The sequence below is a fragment of the Phaenicophaeus curvirostris genome, chromosome 11 (assembly GCF_032191515.1).
Source record: "Phaenicophaeus curvirostris isolate KB17595 chromosome 11, BPBGC_Pcur_1.0, whole genome shotgun sequence".
NCBI lineage: Eukaryota > Metazoa > Chordata > Aves > Cuculiformes > Cuculidae > Phaenicophaeus > Phaenicophaeus curvirostris.
The window spans coordinates 767,433-786,228 of NC_091402.1; the positions used below are offsets into that span (position 1 = coordinate 767,433).

At 49.6% G+C, this 18,796-nt stretch overlaps 1 protein-coding gene across 1 annotated transcript; it reads right to left on the reverse strand.

Moving 5' to 3' along the window:
• Positions 1-531: 531 nt before the first annotated feature.
• Positions 532-15,977, reverse strand: LOC138725310 (acrosin-like). The gene is made up of 5 exons (XM_069866106.1): positions 15,931-15,977; positions 9,217-9,500; positions 8,822-8,967; positions 8,446-8,610; positions 532-657 (listed from the first exon to the last, which is right to left on the reverse strand). Exons 1-5 carry the CDS (start codon positions 15,975-15,977, stop codon positions 532-534), a joined length of 768 nt encoding a protein of 255 aa, XP_069722207.1.
• Positions 15,978-18,796: the final 2,819 nt, after the last annotated feature.

Below are 18,796 nucleotides of genomic sequence, written 5' to 3' on the forward strand. Positions count from 1 at the left end.
CAGGGCGTAGCGCTGGCGGTCTGCGTTGCCTTGTGAAGGGTCGCTGAGGTGAGCGCTGGTGGTGGGGTTGGTGCAGGCGTTCCTGCTGCCCAGCAGCCACAGCCCTGGCAGGAGGGTTTGTCCGTTCTATAATGGTTTGAAGCTTCAAGCACTTTGTCTCTGGCACTGCCCCTCGCTTTGCAGAGTGAGCAAGCTGTCCTGCCTAGTTTTACCTGCATAGTACTTGAAACTCCTTGGTGGCACAGGTCGGCAGCTCAAGCCCACCCTGGTGTACCTGCTTCTCTCCCCACTAGGATCTAAAGTTTTAACTTCCTTCCACACTCCAGCACACTATCATACATTAAAAAATTCACGGAGCACAGAAGAAATTAACAACACACAACAATCAGAACTCCTTGCTCACTTTGCAGTGATGCTGCATCTCAGACACACAGCCGTTTGTTTCAGAGCCAGCCCAACTCACGCAACGTGCGGCAGAGTGCAGGGAGTTATCATAAACTGCTTTCTGGGGGTGGTGTCCTGTCTGCTGCATCAGAAGAGGGAAGCAGCAGAGGGTGCAGTTAGTTCCTCAGAGGTGGAGGGAACGGAAAGGCACTCTGTCTCCTCCCCAAAGATTTCACAGCAGTGTTCCATGACGAACTCCACCAGCGCCTTCAGCTGCACACGGGAAAGCCCTGGTTATGAGGCAGTGCCTGAAAGTGTGTCAACTTTCAGGCACTCAAGTGTTTCCCACTCCTGACCCTTCTGTCTGTGCAGAAGACTGTTGCCGGGGGGTTGCTCTTCCTGGCAGCACTTGCTGGAGAAAGAGGGCAGCCAGAGACCTCGGAAGAGCCAAGCTCTTACGGGCTCTCTTCACACTGACCCCTGGGATCCTGCCCTTCATGTCCACAATAAAAGCACGTTTTCTCTCTTCTGACTGTGTCTGCCGTACGATATTTTGCACTAGGGGGAGATTGTTTCATGATGAGCCCCATTGGAGGCTTCTGGGATCAGCCCTTATCCCGGAATCCTTTCCAGCCAGCATCAGGGCTGAGTCGTGAGGCTTGAGGAGTCCAAGCAGAGAAAAGAATCACAGAGGAGGGTTGAGGTAGGAAGGGACCAGTACTCCCAGTATGGACACCATGGACACCAATATGGACATCAGTGCTCCCAGTACAGACCAGGAAGGCACCGTATGGTCACTGGTTTTCCCAGTATGGACACCAGAGGCGCTAGTATGGAGAACAAGGCTCTCAGACCAGTAAGGCACCAGAGTGGGACTAGTATGAGACCAATGCTCCCACTCTGGACAGCGGGGACACCAGTACCAACACCAGGGACACCAGTGTTCCAGGTATGGCACCAGTATAGACCAATAAGGCACCGGTGTGGCATCAGTATGGGATCAGTGCTCCCACTAGGGACACCAGAGATGTCAGATCTAGCACTCTCAGTACAGACTCAAGTGTGGGAATATTATGGGACCATGGCTCCAAGAATGGACACCAGTCCTCCCAGTACGGCAACAGTACAGAAAAGTAAGGCACCAACGTGGGCCCAGTATGGGACCAGTGCTCCCAGTATGGACACCAGGGCTCCCAGTGCTCCCAGTACAACATTTTCTCCTGTGCTTCTTCAGCTGAATAAGGGTACTTGGCTCTCCTGTGCCACTCTTAGGACTTTCATGCTAAAACTATTACACAATTTTCTTTAGAAATTTTTCCACATTCTTCAGAAAATCCAACTCCCATCCCTAGTTGTCTCAGTTTCCTGTTCCACCACAGTTGCTCCCTTTCATCAACAAAGCAACCCATGGCTGGTTACTAATTGAGGGCTCAGCCCAAATTTGTTACAGAGAGATAGAGAATGGCCAAGGGTGCCCAGGGATGCACGGAGAAAAGTGTGGCCTGCCGGGCAAGGGGGGTTCTCCTCCCCCTCTATCCTGTCCTTGGGAGGCTCCATCTAGAGTCCTGTGTCCAGTTCTGCGCTCTCCAGACAGAGAATGACAAGAAGAGGAGAAGGCACAGAGATGAGGAGGGGACTGGAGCATCTCTCTTATGAGGAAAGGCTGAGAGACCTGGAGAGGAGGGGAGTGAGGGGTGATCCCATCGATGCTGATCACTGTCTTAAGTGTGAGGGGCAAGAGGAAGGGGTTCTGTTCAGTTAAGCCATGTCCCTGCTGCTGCTCTGTCAACCCAAGAGACAGAATTGACCTCACAGCATTGCGTTTCCAGCATATGAATAAGATCCTGACGCACAGCAGACCAAAGCATAGTATTGCCACCCATCTCCCAGTGGTGGCATTTTTGTTACCTGTGAGCTGATCAGATGCAGGTCACCTCACATTCCTCTCCCAACACTATGTGACTGCTTTGGGACCTCCCGATTCCTGCTGTGTTCAAGGAGCACACTTGGATTCTGTCGGCTGTCTCGCCGAGAATGAAAATTTGCCTAAAGATACTCACAGAGAAAAGCCCTTCTCTATATCCTGATCATCCTCCACGGATCCAGGGCACTGGAGCCCTCTCTAAGGGAGCAGTGGGGTGGCCCTGTTGCATCCCCAGGGATCCGAGGCTGTGAAGGCACCTGAAGGTTGCCCAGAGCAGGTAGGCAGGTGCCACCAGCCTGCACGTCTCCAGGGATGTGGATGCCCCTGCCTGCCGGCTACAATCCCCAGTCCAACCCCATCTCAATGTCCCCTTCCCAGCCCACCTCTATGTCCCAGCCCATCACAGAATCACAGAATCACAGAATCACAGAACAACCAGGTTGGAAGAGACCCACCGGATGACCGAGTCCAACCGTTCCTACCAAACACTAAACCATATCCCTCAGCACCTCGTCCACCCGTGCCTTAAACACCTCCAGGGAAGGTGACTCAACCACCTCCCTGGGCAGCCTGTTCCAGTGCCCAATGACCCTTTCTGTAAAGAATTTTTTCCTAACGTCTAGCCTAAACCTCCCCTGGCGGAGCTTGAGGCCATTCCCTCTCGTCCTGTCCCCTGTCACTTGGGAGAAGAGGCCAGCACCCTCCTCTCTACAACGTCCTTTCAGGTAGTTGTAGAGAGCAATGAGGTCACCCCTCAGCCTCCTCTTCTCCAGGCTAAACAACCCCAGCTCTCTCAGCCGCTCCTCATAAGGCCTGTTCTCCAGCCCTTTCACCAGCTTTGTTGCTCTTCTCTGGACTCTCTCCAGAGCCTCAACATCCTTCTTGTGGTGAGGGGCCCAGAACTGAACACAGTATTCGAGGAGCGGTCTCACCAGTGCCGAGTACAGAGGGAGGATAACCTCCCTGGACCTGCTGGTCACGCCGTTTCTGATACAAGCCAAGATGCCATTGGCCTTCTTGGCCACCTGGGCACACTGCTGGCTCATATTCAGTCGGCTGTCAACCAACACCCCCAGGTCCCTCTCCTCCAGGCAGCTTTCTAGACAGACTTCTCCCAGTCTGTAGCACTGCATAGGGTTGTTGTGCCCCAAGTGCAGGACCCGGCATTTGGCCTTGTTAAACCTCATGCCATTGGACTCTGCCCAGCGGTCCGGCCTGTTCAGATCCCTTTGCAGAGCCTCCCGACCCTCCAGCAGATCGACACTTCCACCCAGCTTAGTGTCGTCCGCAAACTTGCTCAGGGTGCACTCGATGCCTTCATCCAGATCATTGATGAAGACATTGAACAGGGCTGGACCCAGCACTGAGCCCTGGGGAACCCCACTTGTCACTGGCCTCCAGCTGGATTTCACACCATTTACCACCACTCTCTGGGCCCGGCCATCCAACCAGTTTTCCACCCAGGAGAGTGTGCGCCTGTCCAGCCCAGAGGCTGACAGTTTCTCAAGCAGAACGCTGTGAGAAACTGTGTCAAAGGCTTTGCTGAAGTCCAGGAAGACCACATCCACAGCCTTTCCCTCATCCAGTAGCCGGGTCACTTTGTCATAGAAGGCGATCAGGTTAGTCTGGCAAGACCTGCCTTTTGTGAACCCATGTTGACTGGGCCTGATCACCCGGTTCTCTTGCATGTGCTTCATGATAGCACTCAAGATCACCTGTTCCATGACTTTCCCTGGCACTGAGGTCAGACTGACAGGCCTGTAGTTTCCTGGGTCCTCCCTGCGGCCCTTTTTGTAGATGGGCACAACATCAGCCAGCCTCCAGTCCAGTGGGACTTCCCCAGTCTTCCAGGACTGTTGGAAGATGATGGAAAGATCACAATATCCCAAGCCCATTTCCAAGTCCCCACCCCACCCTTATGCCCCAGCCTATCTCCACGTCCCCAACTCAACTCCACTTCCCCAGCCCATCTCCATGTCCTCATCCCATCTCCACTTCTCTGCCCCATCTCATATCCTCACCTGATCTCTGCGTCCCAGTCCAGGTACAGGATCTGAGCTCATATCCACATCTCCAGCCAAGCTCCCTTTCCCCAGTCCACTTTAATGTCCTCAGACCATCTCCACATCCCCAGCCCATATCCCCATCCCCATCCCTTCTCTACCTGCCGGGCCATCTTTACATCCAATGCCCATCTCTACTTCCCATCCAATTTCCACATGCCAAGCAAAGACCCATTTCCCCAGCCAATCTCTACATGCCAGCCAATCTCCAAGTCATCACCACATCTCCACAGACCAAGCCCATCTCAACATCCCCAGCCCACCTCCACGCTGCCAGCCCTCTCCACGTCCCAGCCCACCCCTGTACCCCAGTCATCCTCCATAGATCCCGGGCACTGCTGCCCCCTCTTAGGGAGCAGAGGGTGTCCTTGTTGCGTCCCCAGGGATTTTAGGCTGTGAAGGCACCCAGGGGTTGCCCTCAGCAGGTGGGCACATGCCTCCAGCCAGCGATGCCCCGGCCACTGGGGACAAGGTGCTGGGCCATATTGTTTTCCGTGGGAGCTGCCCACTGCAGCGCCCCAGGAGGGAGGGGTGCAGCAAGTGTAATTCATGCCCGATGTTGCCAGCCCTCCTTCAACATCTCCTCTGCACATAATGCGCAGGAAAGCATCTGGTGCATACGTACATTTAAAGATAAAATCTCTCCCAGTCAGCTCCCAAATAGAAGAACCTAAAAGATTTTTTTATAAAGCAAATTCCTTATGCATTTTCTGTTTCTGCATGTCAAAGAAAAAAAGAAAAAACATCTGGGCTCTTGCTCAGGCTGTTGCCTAGCACTGGCTGTTTGCGTCTCTCACTTCGGAGCAGTGTCTTTTCATGAGGGCCACCAGACCTGCCTGGGAGAGGAGGGCAGGGAGGGCAGACACACTCAGAAGACAGAAAATGTGCTTTTATTGTGGCCATGAAGCGCGGGAGACCAAGGGTCAGTCTGATGACAGAAAACATGCTTTTATGGTGGACATGAAGTGCAAGAGCCCAGGGGTGGCAGAGCTTCAGCCGGTAAAAGGAAATGGGCACCTGTGAGGACAGAGTCAGAAAGCACAAAGGCAGCGAGAAGCACGGCTTACTGCCCCTTCCCTTGGGGAACATTTCTGACAAGGGATGGTTTACGGCTAAGTAGAGAGAGCGGTTGCAGGCACAGGCTGCCAGAAGGCTCTGGCACCTTACACCACCTTAAACCTCTCCACTCATCCTCCAGAAAGCAGCGGGAGCAGGCACGCTGGTGGCATCGCATCAGGCAGAGGTATAGCAGATCCACAAACCCCGGACAGCATGTCTCGCGGAGGAGGGTACTTCCTGATGGATCCGAGTAGCTGCTGTGCCTCTTTCCAGCATTCCATCTCTCATGGCATTCTGTGGGTTTGCCTTTTCCCCCAGAAGAAGACGTTACACGTAGAACTGGAATGCGTTAGGCACGTGCTTCATCACAGACATACCTAGCAAACACCTGCAGAAAGACAGGTTTGAAAAGCAAAGCCTCCTGCCGCGGAAGGCAGTGGTGCACCAGAGGGATATCTGCAGACTCTGTCTCAGGAGTGTGGAAGAAACTCTGGCAGGACTCAGCTGGCAATCCTTTTCTTGCCTGGACAGGGACATCAGGCAGCCTGCAGAATGCCCCCACACCCGCCTGTGTGAACATTGTCTTCCAAAGTCAGGCCCTTGGTAGAAGGGCTAAAGCGAACCAGCCAAAGGGATCTTCTCTGGGGAGCTGAAGCAGCAACTTGCCAGGCTGTCACTTCACTACCCCAGGGCACCCCTTGCCACCTGCTAACGCTGACATTTGTCGCTTAGGCACCTGCCGCTCTGCTTCCAGGCACCACAGAGACCTCGGCAGAGTTTGTAGAATCACAGAATCATAGAATCACCAGGCTGGAAAAGATCCACCGGCTCATCGAGTCCAAGCATTCCTATCAAACACGAACCCATGCCCCTCACCACCTCGTCCACCTGTCCCTTAAACACCTCCAGGGAAGGTGACTCAACCACCTCCCTGGGCAGCTTCAGACCCTTTCCCCAAAGCACGGTGACAGAATCAGACTCTCTCCCTCTGATAAACTTCAAGAGAAAGTTTGTTCATTGACTCCTGCGAAGGTGTGATGAACCTTTGAAATAGTTTGTTCATTGACCCTTGTAAATAGCGTTTTGTATTTGCTCTAAGTAATGGACCCCGCTTTGTGCAGCATTTAAGTTAAAGGTAAACATGATGTTTTAGAATCATAGAATCATAGTATAACCAGGTTGGAAGAGACCCACTGGATCATCGACTCCAACCAGGGCTTTGGAGGGGAGGAAAACCACAAAAAAGAAGAAGAACATCATGTGACTTCGAGATAACCAATATCTGCTGAGGAGGTGAAGGAGAGGGCCTGGCAACAAGGAGAGACATGCACAGAGGAACGTCCTGTGACTTCGAGACAGCCAATGTCTACTGAGGAAGTAAAGGAGAAGGCCTAGCAACAAGGAGAGACACGCGAGCCTATAAAAGTCGAGGTCTGCTGGGGTGAGGGCGCACTGTGGAGAAGCGAAGGGCCTCCCCAGTCGCCCAGCGCTGTATTTGCTTGTCTGTCTTCTTGCTAATAAATTCTGATTCGACCTAATTGGACCAATTCCTATCTTTTACTGGGCTAAATTTATAACACTCCCCAAAGCACGGTGACAGCTTCAGATCCCCTCCCCAAAGAATGCTGGGAGCTGGTTTCCTCCCTCAAGGCATGTTGGGGGCTGGTTTCCTCCCTCAAGGCATGTTGGGAGCTGGAGTCCCTCCCCCCAGCCTGGATGGGTTTGTGGTCACACTGCCATTTTCTCTATTGGCTGCCAGAACAAAGTTCCCTTAAGTGACCCAGATCAGGAGGATGGGGTCATCTTGTGGAAAACAGATGCTCGCAAGTCCTCCCTTTTTAATCCTATCCCAGACCCGAAGGCTTCTCCTGGTGCCTGCGTAGTCTGTGACTGCAGTTTCCCATCTCTGAGGGAAGAGGGGTTTGGCTGCCTGTTTGTAGCGCTGTCAGATTACAACAGACTTTGGGATCACAGAAGAGAACTGGACAGGGACAAGCAAACGCTCAAGGTAACTGCAAAACAGAGGTGGGGCAGTCTGTAATATTCCTGTCAGGATCAGGATCTGAAGTTAAAGGATGTTTCCATTTGGAGAGCTGAGTCCTCTGGGAGCTCCAGTCTCCAGAATCCCAAACCCCCCCAGTTAAACAGAGGTCAGCCCTGATGTTTCTTTCTGCTCCTCTCTAACAGAGTTTCTCTGGTCTCTTTCTTTGGTTGGGTTTTAATCTCTGGTAGGTGACCAAGCTCTTTTCCATCAAACCACTCACAAACCTGCCCCTTGCCCGCCTTCTGCTGGGGGCCAAGGCAGAGGGATGAAGCCTCGTGCTCCAAGCAAGCCTGAAGCAAAGTTGAAGTGCTGAGAAGCTCCCCTGGTGAGCCCTGAGCTAGAGCACGCTTATCGAAGCCGTGGTGAACTGCAGGAGCCCTGAACGCTGTTCATTGAAGGAAGGTGGTGGAAGAAGGCACGGTCCCGACAGATGAGACGACCGCCGTTTCTCCGCTGGGCTGGGAGGGCCCGGGAGCACTGCGAGGAAACGGGGTGCCAGTCTGCCACGGTGCTGCAGGCTGGGCACCTGCCAGCGTGGCAGGGATGTCCCTGTTCGCTGGCGCTCCTGACCTGGCCTCGATGAAGCAGTGGGCGGCTATAAGGACCCACTCTGGGCTGATGATGGTCCCTCCGCATACGTGCCACTTATCGGCTGCCCAGGGGCTCTGCATGCTGACGACCCAGGGCCAGGCCCCGGCCTGGGCAACTCTGCTTCCAATGACACGAGACATGCTTTAGCCGTGATCCATCAGAGGCAGTCCGCAGTCTGTGGAGACCAGAAACTCGTGACTGTCCTACTCGGTGCCCCTGGGATTCCTTTAGCCCCGCACAGGAGTTGTGCCAGCTGTGTGGGTGCTGGCGGGGACCAGCGCCTCCCACCCGGGGTCGGGGGAGCTGAGATGTGGCCACAAGGGATGAGCGGGCACCCTCCAGCAAACCCCAGCAGAGCCGCCCCTGCTCCCTCCCCGAGCCTGCAGCTCCATCTCTTCCAGGATCCAGCTGAAGAAATGCTGAGTGGAGACGTAGACCCCCGGCCGAGAGACTCTGGCGCATCCTCTGCCCCAGCTGGTCACTCCCACCAGCCAGAAGTGCTCAGTCCGTGGATCCCGGCAGATGAGAGGACCGCCGCTGTCTCCCTGCAGCGGAGGAGAGAGGATGAAGGGGACGTTGGGGTCTCTGTGGGCGTGAGGCCTGGCTCCTGCTCTCTCCCAGCAGCTCCAGAGCTGTGTTCCCTGCACAGAAAGGCTCCGCTCCGGTGCCGGAGCCGGCAAGGCCTGGTCTGGGAGCGGGGTTCGGGCGGCCATGCCGGGGCTGCCTGCGCTGCTGGGTCTTGTCTAGCACTCCGACCTGGCAGGTGTCAATGCCGCCCGGCGGATACCCTGCGCACAGGTTGTGCTGGTGGATGGCCCTGCGGTACCAGCTGCTGCCGTTGCAGACGTGGGTGTCGATGAGGAGGACCTGAGCCTCCTGGAGTACGTCGTTTGATGCTAGAGCTGGGAGCACAGGCAGGAAGGAAGAGTCAGCGGTGCGCTGCCGGTTCTCCTGCCTTGCTTGGGGGAGCCCCTTCCCTCGGGTTTGCCTTTGCCTCTGCAGAGGCATCTGAGTAGCGCATCCTTCCTGTCTGGCCCTGGGGAAGGGGTCAGACCCATCTCTCCCGGGGCAGACGTCCTCGCAGGCTGATGCTGCCTTTCACCTTTGCTTTTAGGAAGACAAACCCATCTCCGCACCCGGGAGGCGAGTACATCTTCTCAGGAGCTCAGCTCCCTCGGCGGTGGCACCCCAACCACCCACGTAGCAGGTGGTCAGCTGGGACATTTTGAGCGAGGGGTGGGGCATGCAGGCGAGCTGCACGTGGACGTTGCACTGGACGGGCTGGTCCAGTTCCAGCAAGGCGATGTCATTGCTCTGTGAGATTTTATTGTACTGATCGTGGACCTGGAACCGCTTTCTGTTGCGCGCTTGAGCCTTGGGACCCAGGCGACTCAGCTGGCTGGCACCGGCCACCACACGCCACGCCTCAATGGTCCTGTGAGACAAAGGGAAAGAGGGTTTTGGAGAGCGGAGCCACGTGCTGTGGCAGCTCGGCTGTCGGCTGAGGAGAACTATTAGACATTCTGGGGGCCTGAAAGGGTCAAAGACAGAATAATGAAAGCCAAGAGCCTGGAGAGCAATATTCTGTCTGGCCTGAAAGGGTCAGGAACAGAGTATCATGCCAACAACAAAGCTGCTCCTCCTGAAAGGGCGGTTGTGGACTATCAGGGCTCTTGGCAACATGCTTAGTTTCTCATCATTCCAGGGCCCGAGTTAAATATATTTCAAGAACACCTGCAGGTCTAAGATAAGACCAGCACAAACAGAAGAATGTGTGAATCCTTGAACAGACACATAGTCCCTCACTTGTAGAACTTACATAACTTGTATTCTCACGGTAAGAATAGCCGTAATGTAAACAGCGCACTCAAGCTTGGTAGAAACTGACAAGCTCTCCCAGGAGAGTATAAAAACTCTGGTTGAGGAATAAAGATTTGCTACTTGCCACCAGAGCAGTAGTCCGTCTAGTCTCTCTTAGACGTCCCTGTGAGCTGGTCTCCGTCATTTGGTGCCGAAACCCGGGATACTCGGTTGCTAAAGGACAGGACGTCGCTCGCCTTCACGAGCCGCGGTTGGTAAGTTGAAATCGAGGGCGAGGACAAGGGATTTTGAGGCAGACGAAAGAAAAGAGAAAGAGAGAGAAGAATAGAAAGAAAGAGAAAAGGAAAAAAGAGAATAATAATAAAAAAAAAAAAAAAAAAAAATGGGCATTGCTTTCAGTAATGAACGTAACATCTTTGCAAGTATGTTAAAGTCCCTGCTTTGTGCTAGGGGGGTAAAAGTTACAAGAAAACAAGTTGATCATTTTTTAGATTTCGTACAAGAAGTTTGTCTATGGTTTCCTAAAGACGGTACAATTAATATTGAAACTTGGAATAAGGTAGGAGATAAGATTCAAAGCTATTATACTATTCATGGGCCTGAAAAGGTCCCTATTGATGCCTTCACCTTGTGGTCTCTGGTTAAAGAATGTTTAAGAGGGGACACAGGTGATGAAAAGTGGGTAAGAGAAACGCGCTCCTCCATTAAACGACTGTATCCTTCGCTTCCCCGTTCTAAGTCTCTGGATGTTTTTCCACCCCCCCCACCCCCCCCCACCCCCCCCCCCTCCTCCCGGGGCTCCGCTCCGACCGCCGCTGCCGCTGCTTGCGCTCCATCCTCTGTGCCCCCCCCTCCGCTTCCCCAGTATGAGCAACCTATACTGCCTAGTAAATCTTCTTGTGAATTATTTTCTGAAGCAACAAAAGATGTTAAAGGAAGTCAGGGATTGAGCCCTGATGATTGGAATGATTTAGAAGAACAGGCTGCCCGTTATCATCAGGGTCAAGACGGCATAGTGTTGCCGGTATTAAAAGAAATAGGCATTCAAACCCATACTCCTGAATATCCTCCAGTAGTGTTGCCAGCTTTTAGGGATGGTACTTGGCCTCCACCCCCTGGCCCTGAAGATTTAATTTTTCAGCAATCACCCATGCAAATGGCTCTAAAAGAGGCTAGGAAGGCAGGAGAGGTCCTTGACGGTTTCCAGGTACAAGTATACCCTGTTGTGCAAAGACAACATGCAGCAGGGGGGATTTTTAATGACTATGAACCTATTCCTTTTAAACAATTGAAAGAACTCAAAGTAGCGAGTGCGCACTATGGACCAACTGCGCCCTTTACTGTAACGATATTAGAAATTATTGCTGCACATACTCTCCCTCCGTCAGATTGGAAAAGTTTAGCGAAAGCAGTTTTAAGTGGGGGTGAATACCTTTTGTGGTCCTCAGAATATTCTGAACAGTGTGCTCTCCGAGCACAGACTCCAGAATGCCAGCAATTAGGTATAACGTATGACATCCTGGTAGGAGCAGGAAATTTCGCTGCTTTACACCAACAGTTAAATTTTACACCACAGGCATATGATATAATTAGGCAATCTGGACTTGTGGCCTGGAAAAAACTTCCGAAATCAGGAACAAGAAAAGAGGAATTGTCGAAAATTAAACAAGGGCCAGATGAACCATATCAAGATTTTGTAGCCAGACTATTACAAGTATCATCTAAGTTGATAGAGGATTCTGATGCAGCATTGATTTTAGTAAAAGAATTGGCTTTTGAAAATGCTAACTCTGTTTGCCAAGCGACATTACGACCTTGGAAAGCGAGAGCCACCCTTAAGGATTATATAAAATTATGTGCAGATATCGGGCCAAGTTATGTACAAGGAATTACCTTAGCAGCAGCTCTTAAAGGACACTCAATTGAACAGGCAATGGCAATAATGAAGGGAGGACAAAAACTGAGAGTACCGGGCCCCCCAGGAAGCTGCTATACCTGCGGACGGATGGGACATATAGCAAAACAGTGTAAGGATAAAAAACGTCTTGGTCGCCCGCCCTTAACAAGGGAACCAGGGCTATGTCCGAGATGTCACCGAGGAAAACATTGGATTGACGAATGTCACTCCAAAAGAGATAGGGATGGTAACATTTTGGCAGATAATGTCGCCTTATTTTCGGGAAACGCGCAGAAGGGCTTGCCCCGGGCCCGAAAAACAACACAGGGGATCTACCCAGTGCAGGGAAAAAATCCATTTCTTCCCTCATTAGAGCAACAACCGGTAGTGCAGGATTGGACCTCTGTACCACCTCCCACATCGTATTAACACCTGAGATGGGAATTCAAGCTATACCCACTGGAGTTTATGGGCCGATGCCCCCCGAGGTATGTGGATTAGTAATGGGAAGAAGTGGGTTAACTATGAAAGGCCTGAAGGTCTCTCCAGGTCTAATTGACCCAGATTACGAGGGAGAAATCAAAGTCATGATGTATACAGAAACCAGTATTTTCAACCTCCCCCAGAATACAAAAATTGCTCAATTACTGCTGCTGCCGTTTATTTCCTCTATAGGACAGTCGACAGGTAAAACCAGGAGAACGGCAGGCTTTGGCTCTTCTGATGTATTTTTCATTCACCAGATAGGACAGGAACGACCAGAATTACATCTGTGCATAGAAGGCAGGATTTTCGTTGGCTTGCTTGATACTGGAGCTGATGTTACTGTCATGTGCAAAGAAAACTGGCCAGAAGACTGGTCCTTACAAGTATCAGTTACTCATTTAAAAGGAATAGGGATGGCAAATGCCCCGTTGCAAAGTGTCAAAATTTTAACCTGGAAAGATGAGGAAGGACACACCGGGACTGTACAACCTTATGTACTAGCAACTCTCCCTATTAACTTGTGGGGGAGAGATATTTTGATTCAAATGGGAGCGTATTTGTATAGTCCCACTCCTCAAGCTTCAAATACGATTTCTAATCAACGATATCTCCCGAAAAAAGGACTCGGGAAAGATTCCACTGGCCGCCAAGAGCCGGTAGAAATTCAGGAAAAAACGGATCGCACAGACTTGGGTTTTTCCCAGTAGTGGTCACTGGTATTCCTGCCCCCCATGTGGACAAAATTAATTGGAAATCTGATGACCCAGTGTGGGTGGATCAGTGGTCACTGCCCCGAGAAAAATTACAGGCAGCTAAGGAGTTGGTGCAGGAACAACTCGCCCTGGGGCATATTGAACCATCTACTTCTCCATGGAATTCTCCTATATTTGTAGTGAAAAAGAAAACAGGTAAATGGAGATTATTGCAAGATCTTCGAGCAGTAAATAAGACCATGCATCCTATGGGTGCTCTGCAACCTGGGCTACCTAGCCCTATGGCAATACCACCAAATTATCAGAAAATAATAATTGATTTAAAGGACTGTTTTTATACAATATTGTTAGATCCCGATGATCGCCACAGATTTGCTTTCAGCGTTCCTTCTGTCAATTACAGTGAACCTATGGACCGATATCAATGGAAAGTTTTACCTCAAGGTATGGCTAATAGTCCCACTTTATGTCAGAAATTTGTAAACAAAAGTCTTGAACAAACTAGATTGTGTTTTCCAACATTAATTTGCATTCACTATATGGATGATATTCTGTTGGCTGCTGAATCTGTGGAATTACTGACAGCAGCCTATTCTCATATGGAACAACAATTAGAGCGAAATGGGCTGAAGATAGCCCAAGATAAAATACAGCGAACTTTTCCTTTTAAATACCTAGGATTTCAATTGTATCCTAAGTATTTTGCACCACAGAAAATTGCTCTTTCAGTACAACATCTGACAACCTTGAATGATTTCCAAAAACTTTTAGGTGACATTAATTGGATACGGCCGTTTCTGAAACTCACCACTTCAGACCTCAGCCCTTTATTTAAGATATTGGAAGGAAACCCTGACCCTAATTCCCCTCGTGGCCTGACTGAGGAAGCCTCTCAAGCCTTGACAAAAGTAGAAAAGGCCATGACAGATGCGAGATTAAATTACGCTGACATAAATAAGCCTTGGGAATTAATTATTCTTCCCACTAAATTATCTCCTACAGGAGTATTGTATCAGGATGGAATCCTCTGTTGGATTCATGGCCGTCATGGTCAGAATGTTGTCTTAAAATCGTACCCCCATAAAGTTGCAGAGTGTGTGCAACAAGGTCGAAAATTAAGTATAACTTATCTTGGAAAAGAGCCAGTAAAAATAATCTTGCCTTATAAACCTGATCAAATTACATGGTTGCTCAATATGATGGATGACTTTGCCTTATCCCTTGCAAATTTTCCAGGAGAAATATCTAACAAGTACCCATTAAACAAATTACTCAGTTTTGCAACGTATCACTCTATTGTTTTTCCCAAAATTGTAAAACAAGCACCTTTACAGGATGCTTTGACTGTATATACTGACGGATCTTCAAATGGTCGTGCTGTACTATTATCACCACCTGATCATTTTGTTTGGATTTTACAGGATGTTTCTGCACAAATGGCTGAACTATATGCTGTTTACCAGGCATTACTGAAATATGCGCAACCTTTGAACATTATTACTGATAGTTTGTATATTGTACAGGCTCTGTGTATGCTCGAAACAGTACCAATGATACATTCTAAGGTAACTTTCATCCAAGAGCATTTAAGTCTTATACAGTCCCTGTTGCTGCAAAGGGACTGCCCGGTTTTTGTGGGGCACATTCGTAGTCATTCTAATCTGCCTGGTCCTATGGCACAAGGCAATCAATTAGCTGATGATCTGACAAAACCGCAAGTATATAATATATGTAAGGCTAAACAACTCCACGAATTACATCACTTATCTGCCCGTACCTTAAGAAAAATGTGTAATATTACACGAGAACAAGCACGATTGATCGTTAAAGATTGCTCCTCTTGTGCTCCATTACTGCCTGCCCCTCACTACGGCGTTAACCCTAGAGGCTTGTTGCCTAATGATTTATGGCAAATGGACGTTACTCATATTCCAGCTTTTGGGAAACTTTCGTATGTTCATGTCACCATAGATACTTTTTCACATTTTTCCGTTGCATCTGCTCTGTCAGGGGAGAAATTATCGCACGTATGTACACATTTACTTCATTGCTTTAGTGTTATGGGGATTCCGAAAACGATAAAAACTGACAACGGCCCTGCCTACATCAGTCAAGGATTCAAAACCTTTTGTCAACAATTTTCTATTCAACACAAGACAGGCATTCCATATAACCCGCAAGGACAAGGTATAGTTGAGAAATACAATCACCTTTTAAAAACTCAAATTAATAAACTAAAAAGGGGGACATGGGGAATAAAGGATACCCCATTTTCCTTATTATCACATGCCTTATTTGTTCTAAATTTTTTAACATTGGATGAAGATGGTCAGTCTGCTGCTGACAGACATTGGGATTATAAAAATAACAATAAGCCTGAGATATATTGGAAAGATCCAATGGATGGAAAAATATGTGGTCCTGATCCGGTACTAATCTGGGGCAGAGGGTATGTTTGTGTTTTTCCAACAGATGAAACCTCACCCCGGTGGATTCCAGAACGGTGCGTCCAACATGCCAAAAACAAAAATGGGAAAGCTGCGGAGACGAATGAAAAGACTGTCGTTGAGCAGAGACTGGGAGACAAGGATCCGGTTGGTAGCAATGCTGCTGAGCACCCTATGGCTGATACAACACGGATGTAAGGCAGAAACCTATTGGGCTTTTGTCCCCAATCCTCCTGTTATCCATCCAGTCACATGGGAAGAACCAGTGGACATACCTGTATACAATAATCAGACTATATTTATGGGACAATATTCTGATAAACATATTATGGCCTTTTCAGCAAACTTTAACTTTTCTGGAAAAATAGATGGAAATCCAATGTGTTTTCAAACTAATCATACTGAATTATTGTGTGAAGAAGTGATTGTTCAGCATGATTGGGATACTGATGTGTCGGCAGGGATTCATTGGGCTTTAGATTTTTATTATCCAAATCTTACGAATGGAAGTAAAGGTTCTGGAGTACCCCCTCCGCATATTCCCCCATGTCGAAATTTATCTCCTCCACAGATGGATTTTGCACCATCTTGGAGAGTGTGTCACGCTAATGAAACAACGTGTTCAAATACATCTCTATGTGACTGGAATATAATTAATAAACAATTGCGGCCAATAAATTTAGTTTCTGGAATATGGACAAAAAATAATCGTACATTCTATTCTAATCTATGGAAGGCTGTTGCCGCCATGGGAAAAGTTAAGGCAAAAAAACCCTAAATATTACATGGACTCAAATAGGATCAGTATGGGCAATGGGAGAGACACAAAATGTCACTGAGTTTTATATGCGGGCTTGTGTTCCAGAACCTTATGCGTTCCTAAGTGGAATGTTGACCATTATTAATAATACAGTTAATTGTACCAACTGTCAAATTTCCAATTGCATAAACAGCACTAGTGATTCTTTCTTATTGGTAAAACAGCCTGATTATGTATATTTACCTGTCAATCAATCGCAAAACTGGTATGCGGATAGAGGATCAGAAATATTGGAAAAGGCAACGCAGCAACTCATGCACCGGCATAAGAGAATGATTGGACTAATAATAGCAGGAATTACAGCCTTAATTACTGCTATTACTGTAACAACAGTAGCCTCCATTTCTTTGACCACAAGTATTCAAACAGCCACGTATGTCAATGAGGTATCAATAAACATATCAAAGGCATTCCAAAATCAAATCAATTGGGATGAGAAAATTGAACTACGTTTAAATTCGCTTAAAGACACTGTTCATATTATGGGGAGACAATTGCAGATCTTAGCAACTCGAGAATCCCTTTTGTGCCATGCAAAGTATCGTACTATTTGTGTAACTCCAGTGAAATATAATTGCACTGTATTCTCATGGCAGAAAATCCAAAGTCACTTACAAGGCATTTGGGATAATGCCAATACTTCCTTGGACCTGGGTGAATTGAGGCAACATATTCAAGATATGTTAAATTCTCATAAGATAGATCTATCTGTAGCTGAACAGACAGAAACTTTTGTCAATGCTTTAAAATCTGCTTTTCCGTCTTTTGAATCTTTCAAACAAGGGATTTATGGCCTGATAATAATTGCTGTTGCAATCTTGTTGGGACTACTTGTCTGTCCATATGTACTAAGACTTATCATAAAACAATTCCGACAAGTAATAGTAGATTTGAGAAAAATTAAATTGGAACATATTAGAGACAAGCCAATACCACTTTCAATTTAACAAATAAGAAAGGGTGGAATGAGGAGAACTATTAGACATTCTGGGGGCCTGAAAGGGTCAAAGACAGAATAATGAAAGCCAAGAGCCTGGAGAGCAATATTCTGTCTGGCCTGAAAGGGTCAGGAACAGAGTATCATGCCAACAGCAAAGCTGCTCCTCCTGAAAGGGAGGTTGTGGACTATCAGGGCTCTTGGCAACATGCTTAGTTTCTCATCATTCCAGGGCCCGAGTTAAATATATTTCAAGAACACCTGCAGGTCTAAGATAAGACCAGCACAAACAGAAGAATGTGTGAATCCTTGAACAGACACGTAGTCCCTCACTTGTAGAACTTACATAACTTGTATTCTCACGGTAAGAATAGCCGTAATGTAAACAGCGCACTCAAGCTTGGTAGAAACTGACAAGCTCTCCCAGGAGAGTATAAAAACTCTGGTTGAGGAATAAAGATTTGCTACTTGCCACCAGAGCAGTAGTCCATCTAGTCTCTCTTAGACGTCCCTGTGAGCTGGTCTCCGTCAGTCGGCTGCCTTCTCCTTCCCAGGGGAGAGAGGGAAGCAGCGGTGCGGAGAGCGTGGCCGCCCCAGTGTGGCTCAGGCTCGAGAACCCTCGAGCTGGAGGCTGACAGGAGGCACTGGCAGGAACCCAGCCTTCTCCTGAGCCGTTTCTCCGCTGGGCTGGGAGGGCCCGGGAGCACTGCGAGGAAACGGGGTGCCAGTCTGCCACGGTGCTGCAGGCTGGGCAACAGCCAGCGTGGCAGGGATGTCCCTGTTCGCTGGTGCTCCTGACCTGGCCTCGATGAAGCAGTGGGCGGCTATAAGGACCCACTCTGGGCTGATGATGGTCCCGCCGAATACATGCCACTTATCGGCTGCCCAGGGGCTCTGCATGCTGACAACCCAGTGCCAGGCCCCGGCCTGGGCAACTCTGCTTCCAATGACACGAGACATGCTGTAGCCGTGATCCATCAGAGGCAGTCCGCAGTCTGTGGAGACCAGAAACTCGTGACTGTCCTACTCGGTGCTCCTGGGATTCCTTTAGCCCCGCACAGGAGTTGTGCCAGCTGTGTGGGTGCTGGCGGGGACCAGCGCCTCCCACCCGGGGTCGGGGGAGCTGAGATGTGGCCACAAGGGATGAGCGGGCACCCTCCAGCAAACCCCAGCAGAGCCGCCCCTGCTCCCTCCCCGAGCCTCGGACCACTCACTCGCAGGTGTCACCTGTGCCCTGCACGGACTGGCACAGAGACAGAAGGATAAGGACTAGGAGCATGCGCATGGTGCCAGTGACTTGTGGCACCACAGTGACTGAAAAGTTGTTTCCACCAGGACGACAGTCGACAGGGTGCCTGCAGCGCTGTCGCTGCCCGCAGAGCCCTCAGCCCCGGGCTGATGTTACAGATGCTCTGGTTGTTGGTGCCGGGCACATGGGGCGGGGGGCAGCGTTGGGTGATGCAATCGGGAGAGGAGATGTGGTGGGGGGCAGAAGCTCAGGTTGGATCCGCCTGACTGCCTCGCTGGATGCTCTGCTGTCCAGATCCCACCGTGGCATGGGGAAAATGACTTATTATACCAAAAATAAATGCCATAGTGTGAAGGAATTA

Excerpts from the sequence above, each read along its gene's own strand:
- LOC138725310 (XM_069866106.1), bottom strand. The coding sequence starts at position 15,977 with ATGGGGGAATATGCGGAGGGGGTACTCCAGAACCTTTACTTCCATTC. Across the intron at positions 8,611-8,821 it reads GCGGCATTGACACCTGCCAG|GGAGACAGCGGCGGTCCTCT; the intron begins GTCGGAGTGCTA and ends CCTCCGCTGCAG. Across the intron at positions 658-8,445 it reads TGGAAGAGATGGAGCTGCAG|CTGAAGGCGCTGGTGGAGTT; the intron begins GCTCGGGGAGGG and ends TCCCGTGTGCAG.